This window comes from Sebastes umbrosus, chromosome 14, assembly GCF_015220745.1.
Source record: "Sebastes umbrosus isolate fSebUmb1 chromosome 14, fSebUmb1.pri, whole genome shotgun sequence".
NCBI classification, from domain to species: Eukaryota; Metazoa; Chordata; class Actinopteri; order Perciformes; family Sebastidae; genus Sebastes; species Sebastes umbrosus.
In genome coordinates this window covers 3,580,630-3,598,336 of record NC_051282.1, presented here as the reverse complement: position 1 = coordinate 3,598,336, position 17,707 = coordinate 3,580,630, and the positions used below count along the sequence as shown (strand labels likewise).

The 17,707-nt window shown below is 41.8% G+C and overlaps 1 protein-coding gene across 1 annotated transcript in view; it reads left to right on the top strand.

Moving 5' to 3' along the window:
- Nucleotides 1-17,707, top strand: part of fbxl16 (F-box and leucine-rich repeat protein 16) — a 47,126-nt gene that overhangs the window by 16,115 nt on the left and 13,304 nt on the right. Inside the window, exons 2-3 of the mRNA XM_037793085.1 lie at nucleotides 12,477-13,191; nucleotides 17,218-17,460. Coding sequence (XP_037649013.1) covers nucleotides 12,484-13,191; nucleotides 17,218-17,460 — 951 coding nt within the window. The 5' untranslated portion in view covers nucleotides 12,477-12,483. The remainder of the gene's footprint in view (nucleotides 1-12,476; nucleotides 13,192-17,217; nucleotides 17,461-17,707) is intronic.

Here is a 17,707-nt window from a genome sequence, read left to right as displayed (position 1 = left end):
TGTATTTGATAGTTTAACAGTATTTATATAGCACTTAAACCTGCTTTATAATATAAAAGACATGAAAATCTCACTTTTTACAATTTGGGACCTTTAATAATTAACCGTTTAGCCGTTAGCCGACAATAAGAATTTTGAGCGGTTAATGCTAGTTAGACGGTTAAAAGAAATATAAAAAAAAGAAAAGAAAAGAAAAAGCTGAGAGTAGCTCGTGACTTAAAGGATAATAGCCATTCCACCTTAAAGGTCATTCCACCTTAAGTGAGCCTGGGGCGAAGTTATCGCTAACTTCGGGGCTAGCCGCCTTCACTTTAATCAGCAGGTGGCGAGCGAGACACAAGAAAGTGGCGAGCGAGACACAAGAATGTGGCGAGCGAGAAACAAGAATGTAGCTCGGGTCTGAGGAGTTGTAGCATTCATTTATTCACTGACGAACTGACCACACACTGCACTCACAGTCGTCACACACACGCTCTCTCTCTCCCTCTCTCTCTCTCTCCCTCTCTCTCTCCCTCTTTCTCTCCCTCTCTCTCTCCCTCTCTTTCTCTCTCTGACACTCGTTAACTAGTTGACAACCTCGCAGCTAAACCCAATGATGTGGTGGAGAGTAAAGTGGCTGCATGTGTCCACGACAATGTACGCAACATGGTGGCTGCTACAGTGGTCTGTTTTGCTCATACCCTGCAGCTGGTGATAAATGACGGATTTAACCTGTCTGTGCATCAGGTTATCGTTGCACCTGGGCGGCTTATTAGGTGCTTCAACCACAGCACCCCTGAATGCAAGGCACTAAACTTGTTGGTTAACAGTTAATGGGTTGGTGAACGAGGATCGGCTATCAGTCAGAAAATAAATTCTAAATCAGCATCCCTATCTGCTAGTTCCCTTGATGGATACGATTGGGATAAAGGTCGTCTTGCTGACTATATATACTGTAGGAGTATGCCTTATATTGTGTGCCTTCTTTGTAAATATAGAATGAGTGAGTGTTAGGTGCTTGTGTAACTTGACTAGCTAGTCTGTATGCCAACATGTGGCTTAGCAAACAGTTCCACTAGGAGTTTGATTGATCTGGAACTTGAAACATATTAGTTGTCATTGTTACGTGCCATTAAAATACAGCCAATTTGCAGTCTTATTCTGTATGTTTTTAAGCAATTCAAAATTCAATCCATTTTTCACTCTACTCCCATCTGGTCACAGATACAGGACAGTTCGATTTTAACAGTTTTGTATCCGTCCGTCTATCTATCTATCTATCTATCTATCTCTCTATCTATCTATCTATATATCTATATATCTATCTATCTGTCTTTCTATCTGAGGGCAGAAATATGTGTCACTAGAAACTGAATTTGAATCATTAATATTTGAATTTGAATTGCTCAATTTGAATAATTGTATTTAAAAAACTGAATCTAAATAGCATCTTTTGAAATTGAATTTAGTAGTTTGGAACTGAATTCTAATAAACTTTAAACTGAATGTAATATTCGTGAAATTGAATTCAGTTGCATTGAAACTGTATTTGATCCTCACTGAAAAAATTCAACTCTCTACATACTTCCACATTCAGTTCTCCAAATTCAAAGTCAGTTCTTGTACCTCAACATCAGTTCACTGAGACACACATCCGGTCGTCGAGGAAGAGCAATCGAGTGCAGATTGACAGAACTCTGGCCTACGTTTTGATCGTTTCTTTATCGATTAAATCCTGAATTCAAAGTGGCAGAAAGGAAGGTCGGTCTCTGAGAAATATGACAGCTACAGTGACTTGGAAAATATAATAATATGAGACACTGAATTTACTTTGTATCAGACCACAAATGAAGAGTGTGAGAACGGAATGTGGAAGTACAGACAGTTCAAATTTCAGTGAAGATCAACTGCAGTTTCAGAGCAACTGAATTTAATTTCATATTATTACATTCATTTCCAAGTTTATTGGAATTCAGTTCCAAACTAATAAATGATGCTATTTAGATCTCTCTGTCCGTCCGTCTATCTATAGCCCTCTAGTGAATTAAAAGAAACCTTTGAAGTGTCTCCTAGTGTATTCTAACCGTTACACCACAGTGATTCAAGTTGTGACATTTATTACTGTATTACTATTAAGAGATTTTAAACATAATCACAAATGGTCCTTTGAGCTGGATCAGTGTAGTTGCTGTGCAAGATGTTTCCAGACAAGTTCATCACAGAGGATATGGATCAACGTGCTCCATGACCTAAACACACTATAAAGTATAGATCTCCCTAGCCATCACCCCAGGCCAGTATGTATGGAATATGCTGAGTAGCAGACGAAGGATAAGAGAAATCACTATGAGAATATGGACCAGTGGGCAACTCCGGGTCTGAGAAGTGAAGGGGGGGGGGCTACCTTGTGATTGACAGGTCGCTACTTGTCCGGTCTGGAAATTGTCTGTCTTGTCGTTGTAGAACTTTAACCCTTTCACAGTGTGTTTTTAGTTCATCAAAGTGAATTTGAACCTTTTGGTCGCCTGAAAAGGTCTTATTCGGCGTTCGGTTGTGCTTAGCTCCGCCCTCTAGCGTTACTTCTGGTTGCAAATAACCAAGATGGTGACGGCCAAAGTGCTGAACTTGAAGCTTCAAAACGGCAGTCCACGAACCAATGAGTGACGTCACGGTGACTACGTTCAGCCTACAGTGTTTGTAGTGGAGTGTCAATGATGAATCGTTTGTGTGGGTGAGCTTGTGTTAGTAGCACACCTACTCCTTTACATAAGAGACCTCCTGGATACACAACACCTGAAGTTATGGAGCTGATGAGACATCTGAGAGAGCAGAACAGGAGATTACAGAATACTGTACATGATGGTCAGTGTGAGATGTTGAGATGTCAGAGTTGGGTGGATTTCGGGTTTTGCCCATCCGGTCCGTTGATTTTATGCAAAATGGTTGAACTGGCATGGCATGTTCTGGCACATTAAAAAGTAGCCTACATCAGCAACCTGTGCCGACGGCGTCACGGCACTAAATCCAGCTTGTATTGCATTAGTGATAGGTAATATGACAACGTGATTAACATAACATTAAATTGGTTCATAAACAGACTAACGGAGCCACTAGTGTCTGACAGGCCGTGAGCTGAGGCCGGCTACTTGAAGGAGATCAACTTTCAGTAGAGGAAGGAGGTCTTTGTTTAGTAGAAAGTTCATGTGTTTTTTTGGTGTGACGAGACGAGATGCGGCTGGGCTCATGACAGTTCACACCATTGTCCTATTTCCATTCTCAAAGAAAAGTAAAACTGTGCCAATATGGTAACATTTTGGATTTGAAACTGATGAAAGAGGTGAGCCGAAAAAACATAGAAGAGGCAACGTGTAAACACTGCAGCAGTTTCTCCACTCTCATTCATGGGCTCTCTCATGTTTGGACCGTATACTGGATACATGAGCAGCATTGCTGTGTCTCTCACGCGAGTGGTGTCCACACAGACAGCGTTGCTGCCGCGGCGCTGCTTCTGCCAGCTCTCTCTTCCTACATAGTTTGCCTTTCATAACGGCCATTTCACTTCTTTATAAATGTCATTTATATATTTATTTTAGACTGAAAAGGTTAAGAAGTGTGTGCTCATTTAAATAATAATAATCTACAATTAAAAGCCGGTACTCTATTCATTTTTGGAGCCTTGCAAGTTGCTGCATTTTCCACAACACTGTCCTGCAAATATTACAGAATAAAATGAAATATAATGTTAACAAATGAAGGGATTCTGCACACAGAAAAAAAGAAAAGCTAGAATGCTTTTATTGTGAAATGAAAAGTTGAAAATATTTTCATGTTTGTGATATATTCTACAGATAAAGACATTGAAACTGTTTCTGGTATGATGTCAACATACCGTCCAAAAAATATTTTCACTGTCTATATTTACAGTGAACCGCGTGGCACATGGGAAAAATAGGCTCTATCTGTTAACATGGGCACTGAAATACAGTATAAAGCAAGAGGTTGCAAGCTGCTCGCGTCGTGCTGTCGCGTTGCGCTGCTGCTCGCTCGCATGTCCTGTATGGCCCGGTTTTCTGTGAACACGGAAGTTTATTTTGAAAAGACACTTTGCATGTATAGAGCGGAAACAGACACACTGTCCCTGACACGTCCAAAACTGACGCTAGAGGGGTACGTAGAGTGTCATAGTTTGAAGCGTAGGGCCACTGACCAAGCGGCGGTATTTGACGAGTTGAGAGTGATAAAGCGTTGCCTAAATCTTTCTGAACGTGTGCAGTAGATCACCATTTTAACACCGTGTCCTGTGTTTATTTCCGTGTGACAATTCCATGTGAGAAAATGACAGCCTTGTGCATTCACGTGGTGGTGGTGTGTGGGTGTGTGTGGGAGTGTGTGGGGGGGGGTCCGTTCCTCATCTCCTTTCATTACCACGCATAGTCCATTTTTACACATTTTATATTTACATCTTACAAACATGTAGCTTTGTGGCGTGTTATCGAAGGCCGAGTTAACACTCTCTACACTGACACGGATGAAGGCCAGACAGCCACAGCTGCAGAGTAACACTGTTATCTCACCATCTCATTATTAATGCAGAGATACAAAGCAGGATCACACATCACAATGACTGAGCTCCAGTGGAAGAACTGCATTAAGTGTTAAGAAGGATTCTCGTCGGTCATTCAGTCGTGAAGGGTCAAGTAGAATAGGTTTGACTTGTTTTTTTCACATGATCATCATTGTTATTTTTCTCAGAAATGAACCAGTACTAACAAGTTTAACCCTTTAGTTCTGTTCTATGTAACGGAAGGCACATATCTTTACCTCATCATTATACATCATGAACACTGAGTTGTTTCAGCGGTCGCCAGCACTGCCCTGTGGCCCCAAACTATCAGGGGTCCCCAAAGGCCCCAGGTTAACTGCTTATCAGTTACGTTGTGGTTTTGTTTGATACATTGTACATAGGTTTGGTATACAAACTGAACCGTTTTAAAAACTTGTTTGTGCCCACTTCGATCAAAATTGTAGAATTTTAAATAATGTTTCTTGAGGCTGTAGGGTTGTGCAATAACATCATGGTGTTCTTATTCTTATTTTTTTTTATCTCTTATTCATCCTGTTTTATATACATCTTGTGCAATATGGGTAATGTGCAATATTGCAATATACTGTATGTTGTTTGTGGTTTACATTGTCATGTGTTTCTCTGTTTACATGTGGATTGTTGTTTGTTTTTAAGGTTTTTAATGTTTCTATATATTGATGCTGCTGTGGAGGCAGCTGATGGTGTGCTGCACTGAGTCCAAGACAGATTTCCCCAAGGGGACAATGAAGTGTATCGCATCGTATCGTATCGTATCGTATCGTATTGTATTGTATCGCATCGCATCGCATCTCATCGCATCGTATTGTAATATGCACCACTAAAGCACAATCTGAATTTAAGCACCTTTCCTGCATTATTACCTAATACTGAGGCCATGTGTTGAAGAGGTGCACTGTCTACTTTTAATTGATTTGCATTAAATCAAATTCCCTATAACAAACTAATGTAGGGTGGGGGGGTCTGTTCAGGGGCCCACAGCTGACATTTACCCTGGGCCCCATAAGATTACATCTAAAGTGCATCGTATAGTTAAGTTGTTCTAATACTGTTTCATACCTGCCAATCTTGAGACCTTAAAACTAGGGAGGATTTCAAACATAAAGTGGGGGGTGTGGGGGTTCTCCCTTTTTTCCTGCTTTCGGATGACTTTAAAAGACTGAAAATAACAAAATAATAAGTACACTGCAACATCATTTTCATGTTAAACTTTTAATTTTACCTTTAAAGGGACTGTTTGTAACTTCTTACACGTATTGCGATAACAAAAGGGAAAGAAAAGTGTGAAATAAATCGGGAGAACTACGGGAGAATTGTGACCGCGGGAGGAAACCGGGAAAATGGGGAGGGTTGGCAAGTATGCACTGTTTTTGTGTGAAAATAACTTGTGTCTACGTAGTGTTTCCAGGTGGTGTTACTAGAACCAGCACAACACGAAAACAGCTAAATCTCTTCTTCTTCACTCTCACAACAAAACTGCATCACAGCTAACATCTGGTACGGAGCGAGAAACAGCCTGCCGACCAAATCATTATTTCATGGTCACAACGTCGTCTGACAAAATTTAGAGTCAACAATGAACCTGCATGTCTTTGGACTGTGGGAGGAACACAGGGACAACATTCAAACTCCACACAGAAGGACCCCAATCGACCCTCTTGCTGTGAGGCGACAGTGCTAACCACTGCACCACCGTGCAGCCCTCAGCACTGTTGTTCAGGTCATGAATCAGAAATAAACATGAATGATTTATTAATTGTGAGTGAGATCGGATCACAAGTGTCCACTCAGGACGCATGTGGAGACGCATTCTAATGCCAGGTGTGAACAGACGTACTTAAAGCTGTCCACTTGTGTTCGGATCACTCAGGACGCAAGTCAATGCCAGGTCTGAACAGGGACTCATTTGAGACACACGCCAGAAGACACATTAAAGCCTGCATCATAACTGTCTTTACGTTACAAAACAGAAGGAAATAAATCAAGTTAGTTGGCGTAAACTTGCTAGAGTAAGGAGAGGTTGATGTTTTCACCGGCGTTGGTTTGTTTGTTTGTCTGTTAGCAGGATTACTCCAAAAGTTTGCGATGGATTTGAATGAAATGTTTTGGAGGGGTGGAGTGTGGCACAATGAACAATCTATTAGATTTTGGTGGCGATCCGGTTCATGATCCGGATTCAGGAATTTCTTTAAGAATCCAGATCAGCCTGATCATTAAGACCATAGGGTATAACACATGCGCAGTGTAGCTGATGACGCATTGATGACGCGTGACCCCGCCTTCTTCACCCTTCTGAGAGCAGAGAGATACGTGTGTGGATGTGTGTGCGGGAGCTGCTGGCCGTCCGCGGTGAGAAAGAACAAAGCGGTAGATGACGTGATGAGAGACAACGTAGTGTAACGTTATAAAGACACAACAAGGCTGCCGAATGAGAGAGGCATCCGGTGGATACGTTACACGGAAACACACCGTGTTAATAACAAGCTGACCACCTCACGGTACCGCCAGCTGTGAGCTGTGATCTGTTTTTAAAGTCACGCACCTTGGCGGAGGTCTGCGCTCTACGAGTGCAATTCTAATTATAGTAGCATCTTTTCAGCTAAATCAAATTCAACATTAATGTGAAAAATGTTATGTTTGTTTTACAATGGAGTCAGGCTAGATTTGTGGGCGATAAGGGTTTTATTGTGAAGAGCCAGATGTCGTGTTATTGTTGCTTGTGGTGGATCACAGGCAGCGGAGTATTCCTACCTCCCTGCCTGACACCACTGCCACATGACATAACAGACGGAGGAATGGTAAATATAGATTTTTTTGCTGTAGCTGTGTAATTAATCAGTATATTTTGTGACATCTGAGTGAATATTTTCTTCATCTGTTTCCCTGAGGGGTAGCCCGACGTTGCTCTGAAAGATGTCTGTTTTTTTTTTTTAAACGTTTCACAGTGCTTGCTGTAGCCAGTCTGGTTGACAACATTGTTGTATTATGTAATGGATGAACCTCGGCGATGCTACAGCGGAGGCAGAGCCAGTCTCCATCTGCTAAGGGGCCGACAACAAATACTCGAAAGTGATAAAACGTAAAATGCTACCAGATGCGGCCGTATTGAAAAAGTGCTCTCGATAACGTATAGACAGTATGCACATACGTTATTATGTTGATGCATGTGTGGATGTAGCAGGTGTTGATAGTGCAGCTGGTCGTATCAGGAGAGTGGGACAAAGAGATGCTGTTTTGTGTGAAGCCCTGTAGTCAGCATGTTACATAACCGAGCGGTTTGAGCCTGTGAGCTGTCCTCCTGCTGCTGATACAGTGAGATCACAGAGAACAGACTCGATGAGGCCACGGGCCACAGCATTCATTTACACTATAATGTGTTTTTCACTCGGATACAACGTCCAGCTCTGTTGAATGCAAGCAACAAAAGAGAAGCCACCTATTCAAACGGCATGCTGATGATAGTTGCAACATTTTGACTCGGCTGACTGCAAACTGGTTTCCAGTCATACAGCAAATACTTCCATGAAAAAAAATGCTTTTCTTTTTTTTATATTATTATAATACTTTTTTCAATCAATGTTCAGACAAAATAGATGAAATAGTGGAGGGGCTATACAGGTAGATCCTTATGTAGTCTTGATATAGTACATTTTCTGGAAAATTAAGACACACACACACAAGAGTGAAAAATTCACTGTTAAAGTGGCAGTAGGCAGTATATTTTTGGCATCACTTGGCAAAAATGTCATAATAAACTTTCAGCATATTGTAATTCAAGTGTTCTGAGAGAAAACTAGACTTCTGCCCCTCCTCATAGCTCTGTTTTCAGGCTTTAGAAAATCTAGCCTGTGACGGATGATTCTGAAAACATCTGAGGAGAGAAATAGGCATTAACGTAACATAATGTTGATTTATATTTGATCAGCGCTGCCTAGTTTGGCCGTTTGGTCAGAGTTTGCGAGTGATTGACATCCGGCTCTCATAGACAGCAGCTGGACAGCAGACCTCAGATCAGCTCTTACAGCTTGTTTTCCTCCGGTCTGTGAAATCTTGCAGATGCCGTTAGGAGCACCGGAGGACACAGAGGCACATGATTTTTTTTCAGGTTACCTGTTCCATGTACTACTGTCACGATATAGCAACCGTTTTATAAAAATAACTTTTTTTAATCGTATTTGCTCCAATCTCTCCTACTACTACCTACCTTGGAATAATTAGTTACAGTAATAGTTAGTAGTAATAATCTCAACTCACGGTCCACTTACAATGTTTTTTATGGGCCTTTCAGCTTCATCTTGCAGCCTACATCATTGGATGGAGTTTGCTCAATTGTCATGGAGCTGGTATAATTGTCATCATGTGACCTAAGTATGAAACGTCAGTGATGTAATAACGGGTGGCAGCAGTATATGGGGGAAGATGGCAATCCTTGCCTCTGACAACTGAGCAAACTCAATGAAATGTGATCAAAAGTCCTGGATAGAGAGGACGTTGAGTTCAAATGATTTAATCAAATTGGTAGACAGTTTATAGAGAAGTAATTGGTGAATTAAAAATCGGACACAACAAGATACTTCGTCACAAATGCCCCCTTTACATCCTTCCATCCATCCATTATCTGTAACAGCTTATCCTGTTCAGGGTTGTGGAGGGGGGGGAGGAACCTGAGAACCCGGAGAAAACCCACACTAACACTGTGAGAACATGCAAACTCCACACAGAAGGAGCCCAAGCAACCCTCTTGCTGTGAGGCGACAGTGTTAACCACTGCACCACCGTGCAGCCGTTTACACCAGCCCTTTACACTTGTATTAAAATACGTTTTTGGTGATCATATTGGAATCGGATAAGAAAGTAGGCTACAGGTGTAAATGCACCCAAAATGCATCGAGGATCGATTGTGATCCGATAGGACAATCCAAACGCAAGTGGAAATGCATTCGTATTTTTAATCCATATGCAACAACTACGTGGGCGGAAATACGTAATCGCGCAAATGAGAACAGGATGTGACGTTCGCTTGTTTGAGCTGGACAGAGCGATCAAATCTTAATTGGATCTCAAAGTGGACACTGGAGACAAATATTAATACCAGGTGTAAATGTATTAAAGGGGACATATCGTGCTCATTTTCAGGTTCATACTTGTATTTTGGGTTTCCACTAGAACATGTTTACATGCTGTAATGTTCAAAAAAACATTTCAACGGAATGGTAACGGAATTGCGTTGCTAGGAAACAGCTTGGGTCCATGTTTACTTCCTGTCAGCTGATGTCATTCACATCCACTGCAACAGGAAATAAACTGGGACACATTTAGAGTGTTTACGTTTAAAACTGTGAAATGGTCTAAATATTCTAGATTTGTAACATCACAAATGGACAGAAATCCTAACGGCTTGTTTCAAACGCTCAGTTTCTGAATACGGGCTTTGTGTATTTCTCCATGGATTGAGTGTTTTGATACTTTCAAAGTATTTGTATATCACTTTAACCTGCTTTATGATATAAAAGACATGAAAATCTCACTTTTTACAATATGGGACCTTTAAGGTTAAATCATGCGGCTGTGGCTCAGAAAGTAGAGCAGGTTGCCCACCACTCGGAAGGTCGGCGGTTTGATCCCCGGCTCCTGCAGTCCACATGTCGAAGTGTCCTTGAGCAAGATACTGAACCCCAAATTGTTTCCGAAGGCTGAGCCATCGGTGTGTGAGTGAGTATTCAGATTAGATCCTGATGGGCAGGTTGGCACCTCGCATGGCAGCCTCTGCCATCAGTGTATGAATGTGTGTGTGAATGGGTGAATGCTGACATGCAGCGTAAAGTGCTTTGAGTGGTCGGAAGACTAGAAAGGTATAAGATAAAGCTATACTGCTTAAATGCAGTCCATTTACCATCATATCTAGATACAATCAGGATACGAGACGTATTTCAATCCCAGGTGTAAAGGGAGTCAATGATGCTAAATGCATTGAATTTATGACACTATTTGATTCACAGTATGATAAAATAGTGCCATAAAATAGTGCTCCTTTAAGTTGGACAGCAGTTTTAGTAAACATGAATCCACATGAATAAATTATAAATAAAATAAATAGATAAAAAAAGAAAGATTAAAAATAAATTAGAAACCATCTTGCGATGGGATCACACCAGCTGCCACGGAGCCAAATTGGGTGGAGGCAGTAGTCAGTGGCCCCTTCCCCACTTCCTACCCCACTACTTTGGCCCCCCACGCTCAGACCACAGAACTCAGCGTTTCATTTTGAAATCAACTACACACAAAGTTTCGTGACTGCATCTTGCACAGTTGTGACGCTGTCGCCGTGACAGACAGACAAACACCTGGCAAAGTGCTCAATAACTCTTGGTCCCGATACAGTAGGTGTCTCCTGCACCACATTTTGCCATGATGACACACAACACACAGCCTCACGAAGTGAAATCAATACCAGCCACAAGCTGTCACGGCCGGTAAAACATTTGAATCATCCATAGAAACTTCTCAAACCAGTCCTCCAGAATAACTGTTGTTCTATCTGTATGTTCAGTATGTCGGCTCAGTCCGAAGTCTGACATTCACCGGCTGGACTTGAATTCAACATCAGCAGCTCCATAAAGATAGCATCAATTCCTGTTCCACTAATTTAATCAGTTCTACCACAGTACTGTTGATATCCTGATATGTGGTGTGAGCTGGGACACACATGCAGATAAGGGGCGGGGGGGCGGGTTGTTCCAGTTCTGCTAATCAATTTTTTGGGAAAGCCTGGAATTCAAAAACATGCTGTTTGGCCCGGCATGGGTACAACCCAAAAAACTCTTTAGAAATCCTAGTAGAAATCCCAAAAACTCCATAGGTATGCTATCGTTCTGAAGTTTGGGGGAAATGTGCATGAAATGATCCTCAATTGTCTTGGCCACCGACTCCAAAAACTAAGGCGCAGTGTGTTAGAGTGTCTATTAGCACACTGTGTTTGTCTTTAACTTCACTAAAACCAGCTATTGTCAACCACTGGGCCGGGGACCACTGGTGGGCCTCAGAGCGCCAATCTTTTGGACTGCGGAGGTACTGCAAATGGTTAAATTAACCTTTCAAAAATCTGACAGCCGCTATTCTGTCTTTCAGAGGTTGTATTTGGCTCAGTACTAAAGCTAGAGGGAAGATACTGGTATCATATGAAACTAAAAATCCTAAGGAATCCATTGGCCCTAACCATGTCATGCTAGCTTGTTGTGAAGAGCGCCAGACAACGCTCAAATGTTACGCTAAATTTTGGCAAGGAAAAACTGGCATGGCCATTTTCAAAGGGGTCCCTTGAAAAGGGCTTCTATGGGTGCCCAAGAGTCTCCCATTTGACAGAAAGTGGAGCAGTTTCTGAAATGAAAAAGTGATGTTTGAGACAACTCTGCAGCAGTAAAAGCTCAAAGCATGTGGTGAGGAAATATGACCCTGAATAGTTTGGATTCATAATGGCAGGCTGTGATGGGTGAGGGTAAGCTGAATATTTATTTGTGTCGTTACAGCTGACAGTAGCATAACACATTTTCATAGCCAAGTTTGTCATTTATTTGGGAAGGTGGTCCTCGGAAATGTTTTAACAATCAAAAGTGGGCCTCAAGTTACAAAAGGTTGAGAACCCCTGACTAAAACCATACTGAGCAAACAATAAAATGACAGAACTCTACACAGTACAGCCGTACTGTCATTTGACTTACTACTTACACATACTTCAGGTGATATTTCATCGGATTTCAATGAAACATGGAGGGATTGTATACTCGTTGTTCAACTACACCATTGTTTGGAAGCTAAATGTCTTCTTGTATATTATTAGTCTTACAGTTCCAAAGTGTTTAACAGCACACTGTTGCACTCTTTTCTCTTTCACCAGGTTCCCAATGTTGAACATGTCCACCCCCAGCGAGCTGAAGTCTCCCTGCGTGACTCGCAACGGTATGGTGAAGTTGCCCCCCAGCCAGCCCAACGGTCTGGGCAGTGCAAGTATCACCAAGGGGACACCTGCTGCCAAGAACCGTCTGTGCCAGTCCTCTTCGGTACCCTCCATCCTGCCTCCTCCAGTGTCCTCCCTTCCCTACCACCACCACCACCACCTGGACGGCTCTGGAATGCCCAACTCAGCAGCCTCTCTCTTGGGCTCTGACATGGAGCCCGGAAAGCCTCTGGTGGGCTTGAAGCCGTCCCTTCGTCAGCTTCCCCCTCTCACTCTACCCAAACCCCTGCTGCTGGAGCGCCAGCTCGTCCTGGATGAAAAGCTGCTCAACCGATTGCTCTGGTACTTCACCACAACTGAAAAGTGTGTTCTGGCGCAAGTATGCAAGACATGGCGCAAGGTGCTGTACCAGCCCAAGTTCTGGGAGGGCGTAACGCCCATCTTGCATGCCAAGGAGCTATATACCCTACTGCCCAATGGGGAGAAGGAGTTTGTAAGTCTGCAGGCCTTCGCCCTGCGTGGCTTCCAGTCTTTCTGCCTAGTGGGCGTCTCAGACCTGGACATTTGTGAGTTCATCGACAACTACCCACTGTCCAAGAAAGGTGTTCGCTCAGTCAGCCTCAAGAGGTCCACCATCACAGATGCTGGCTTGGAGGTGAGTGAGGATGTGTGTGGAAAAGACAGATATTTTCGCTGATCTTAGAGATGATTTTAAGTTTTACATGCCAGGTAGTTCAGACTGCCTGGGAGATTAAAGCATTCCAGCTCTCAACCTGCAGTCTCAGCAGCAATTGAGGCAACAAAGTAGTGGCACTGGTCAACAGCAGATGTGAGCAGCCAATAATAGGTTATGGTTATTGGTGGAAAGAGACATCCTTCCTGCGTTCCCTTGAAAATGTTATAATTTCCATTTCCACGGCACACTTCTATCAGTACAACGTCTTCATGTCATACTCACAACTCTGCTGCTCTGAGTTTCTCTTATTAATACAAATACTGTTTTTATTTATTCATTATTTCCATTCTCTTTCCAACTCATTCTCACTCTCCACTCATCAAATACTGCCACCCCAGCGTCTGATTCCAATGCACTGAGGCTTTCAACTTACACCAATGTAAACCCATCCACATCATTATTCCATGCTCAGGGCAACTGGCGTAATATAAAGAGCAAGAAAGTCTGCAGTCGGGAGGCAGTGGAGGCCAGATGGGTAAAAAAAACACAGGACTTTCACCAAAGAGGCCGCTGTTTTGTCCCATGTGAAACCAAGTCAACTTATTTTACCTTAGTTTTGTTACATAACTTCCATACTTAACTAAGGCCAATTACGTAACAAACATAGTTACTTTACAAAAGAAATGTACTTATTTGAACCCAAACCACAATCTTTTCCTAAACCTAACCAAGTAGACCTGAAAACTAAGAAAACCTGTGTAGGAAGTTTATTTTGAAAAGAGACTGTATGCATGGAGTCGAGCAGAAACTGTACATTTCCCTTGAACACGGAAGTATATTTTGAAAAGACACTATTCATGTAGCGAGCAGAAACTGACACGCCATCCCTGACACGTCCTCTTTCTTCTTTGGCTTTTAATTTGAAATGTGTGCATGAAATGTCGAGTTTCATTAAAGGGACTATTTGTAACTTTGTACGCGCATAAATGTAGCGGGTCGTCACACATGCGCGCTCGCATATGCGCGTTCGCGTGTAGCCGCTGTACCCTCCTCCTCTGCCTGCTGGCCTTCACTCAGACAGCTCAGCTCACTCCACCTCTAGACGTGAATGCGCGCTCACTCCACACTGCAGAAGAGTTAGTTTAGCTCTGAGAATATCTAGTGAATGTACAGGGGACGTTTGTGCAGAAATAACTGCTGCAGCTCCTCCAGACCAACAGAGGTTTCCCGTGTCTTGGGAAGTAACGTAGCTCTACAGAGATTTACGTTGTCTTCTCATTACCGACCGGGTGCCGGTGTCTCCTCTGCTCTCTCCGGCTGCGGGCGGAGAGAGCAGGGAGACACGCTGCAGAGCCCCCGCTGCCTCAGCCTGCACTTAGGCAGGAAAAGCCAACACTAGGATCAGATCTAAATCATGTTCATGGAGAGACCTTCGTCTGGTCAGCTAACATTACTGCCAAGCAGCTGAAATATAGAGTGATATTGTGGTTTTAGCTGACTTGTGTCGCCTCACTGTTTTGAGTGATGCTCGTTCAGGTATATTTAGAGCGAGCAAGCGCGAGCCCGACGCTGACTTTCGTTGATTTCACGGCCACAGGTGTCGCTGTTAAGAAGCATTTCTGAAAGTTACAAATAGTCCCTTTAACACTAGCTAGAAATTGATAACAAAAAATGTAATGGCAATATCACCCCCCCTCAATGTTTATGCTACTCCAGTCCAGTGCCATCATGAGTGGGATGAAAGCTGAAGGCATTTCCCAGAGAACACAAGAGGGTTAAACCAGCTATACCTTTTAGTCTTGGTTTTGGTTTGCAGACTGTATATACAGTAAATCAATATGTAGCCAGCATACGTACCTATTGTTTGTGTTATGGTAACAGAGCATGTTAGACAGCAGTGGCAAAACACCATGATTTTTCCTTTACTCCTATTTAATCTCTGCTTTTATGCTGTCATATTTCATTGCTAGGAGCTAAAGAGGCATAATAATGTTTCTCAGATGGGTCTTCATACCTGCTAGGCTAGGCTGCTATTCTGGGATGAGTGGATGGTTGCCATGGAGAAAGCTGAAATTGTTGGCTGCATGATCTATATATGGACTTTCCTGTTGCAGGGTTCTGAATTGTGCATTACCATTTTGTTGCACCTTAAACGGGAGAATTTTATTTGAAAAAAAGGAAAGAAAGTAAAGTAAGAATCAAATGCAAAGAAAATGTAGGTTTTTGTTTGACAGCACAATATTGTAGAATAATTGTCCATGCTCTGAGAGTATGGAGACCCAAAGTGTGTAATGTAAAAGGTATTGTGGACTAATTCAAACTCAGCTCTGTATTATTAAGTGTTATTTCATCCAGCTTCTTTTCACAAAAACAGTTTATTGGAGCTGTGGATTGATTTTTATTTGCACTTCCAGCAGTTTTTATTTCAAAATGTTCTTTTTGCAAATGCCATAATGCCACTTTTCTTCACAGAGTCATTTGTTTGTCATTTGAGACAAACAGGTCCAAGCCAGCAAAGTAATTGACTGTTTCTTTGGTGTGAATGAGTGGAATGTGGCGACATGATAAATGACAGAATAAAAAACATAGATTATAAAAATAGAAGGAATTACAGCCCGCAAGCAGCAGTCACAATTTCAAGCCTTTTTTCACTCAACAGCAGGAAGCAGCTGAATTGCCAAAATCAAAGCTGCGAGCAGCAGTGAGAAAGAAATAGTGAGACCAATCACACACTTGTTTCATCATTACAATGTATGCAGCCTTTCAGTAATTGCACACTCAAAGTCATGCCACTCATATTTCTTGGCATTTTGGGGACATGTTTCAACAGCTTAATTAAAAATATCCATCAAGTTTGGTGACGTTTGGATAAAATGTCATTGATTTATGGCCAAATTTGCGCCATGCCCATGCACATGTTTGGAACTGGTGGCGTTATAAAGCATGTCTTGGGACCAACAATTTCTGATGTATAGTCTGATTTGTAGTGCCCCTAGTGGTTCACTTAAATAAAAGTTCCAGGGTATGTTTCAGGTACTCTTGTGGACATACCCTGCAGATTTTGTGATAATTGGCCCACGTCCTTTTGAAATGCATTGGTCAATTTTGTCAAAACACAATGATATATCAACAAGCTTTTGATATCTTTTGATGATCTTGATCCAATAATGATCCACAGAAAATTTGTTAGCGATTTGACCTACGGTTTAGGAAGAGATGTTAAAAATGTGTTTTTCAAAAAATTGAAAATGGTGAAAAATCTAGTCAGGTGGACTTCAGTGGTTCTTGAGGCTTTTGTTAGAGCACATGCAGCTGGATATGTGTGTCAAACTTCAAGCCAAGTGAAAGAGATAGGTGCTAAAACAGAGGATGAATACAGGTTTATTCAGACAGGATGAGAAAAATAATGTGCTTTTTAAGCATTAAAACATGTAAAATGTTCTAGTAGAAACCCCAAATACAAGTATCAACCTGGAAATGAGCATGATATGATATATCTATATGATATATCTATAAGAATAAAAACAATATATATATGATATTAAAAATAATATATTTTATAAAATAATAACAATAATAAAAAATATGATACAATATAATAATAATATGATATTATAATATAATATACTATAAAACATAATTTAAAATTAAAATTAAAAATATATCTATAAAAAATATAGATTTTTTCAAGTGTGATTACTGGCTTTGGGTTTTATCTGTGTTGTTAAGACACACAGATATGCTGACTCATTACATGCTGATTAGAACACTGTACAACTGTAGACACTAACTTTAACTGGGGTTCTTGTATTTGATCAAATATCATTATAAAAGACTGTAGTTTAAGAATAATGCTGCGCAAGTGCAACCTTTGTATTACGTTGATTTGGGTGGTCCTCTCATGTTTTGTGATTAGTCGGGTATTGTCTATCTACTCGTTATCTGTCTGTAACCACACCTCAACAGCTACATAAGTGAGTCAAACTGGGGGCCTTTATGTTGCAGGTCATGTTGGAGCAAATGCAAGGCCTGATGCACCTCGAACTGTCAGGCTGCAACGACTTCACAGAGGCCGGCCTATGGTCCAGTCTGAACGCCCGGCTAACTTCCCTCAGTGTCAGTGACTGCATCAACGTGGCGGATGACGCCATCGCTGCTATCTCACAGCTCCTGCCCAACCTATCGGAGTTGAGCCTGCAGGCCTACCACGTCACCGACACAGCCATGGCCTACTTCACAGCCAAGCAGGTAGCGTGTTCACAAGAGAAACCAGCTTGATACTTTACTGTTCACATTCACACACGTTCATTTTCACTGTGTATCTCAAGTATACTGTTTTTCAGTTGACACACAATATATTTTCCTTTCCATAAAGTTGGTATCCATTAATAAGCATCCATCCATTAGCTATACCCACTTATCCTTTAGAGGGTTCCAGAGGCCTGGTGCCGATCCCAGCTGACGTTGAGCGATGTACTGGTTTGGTTGAAAACAA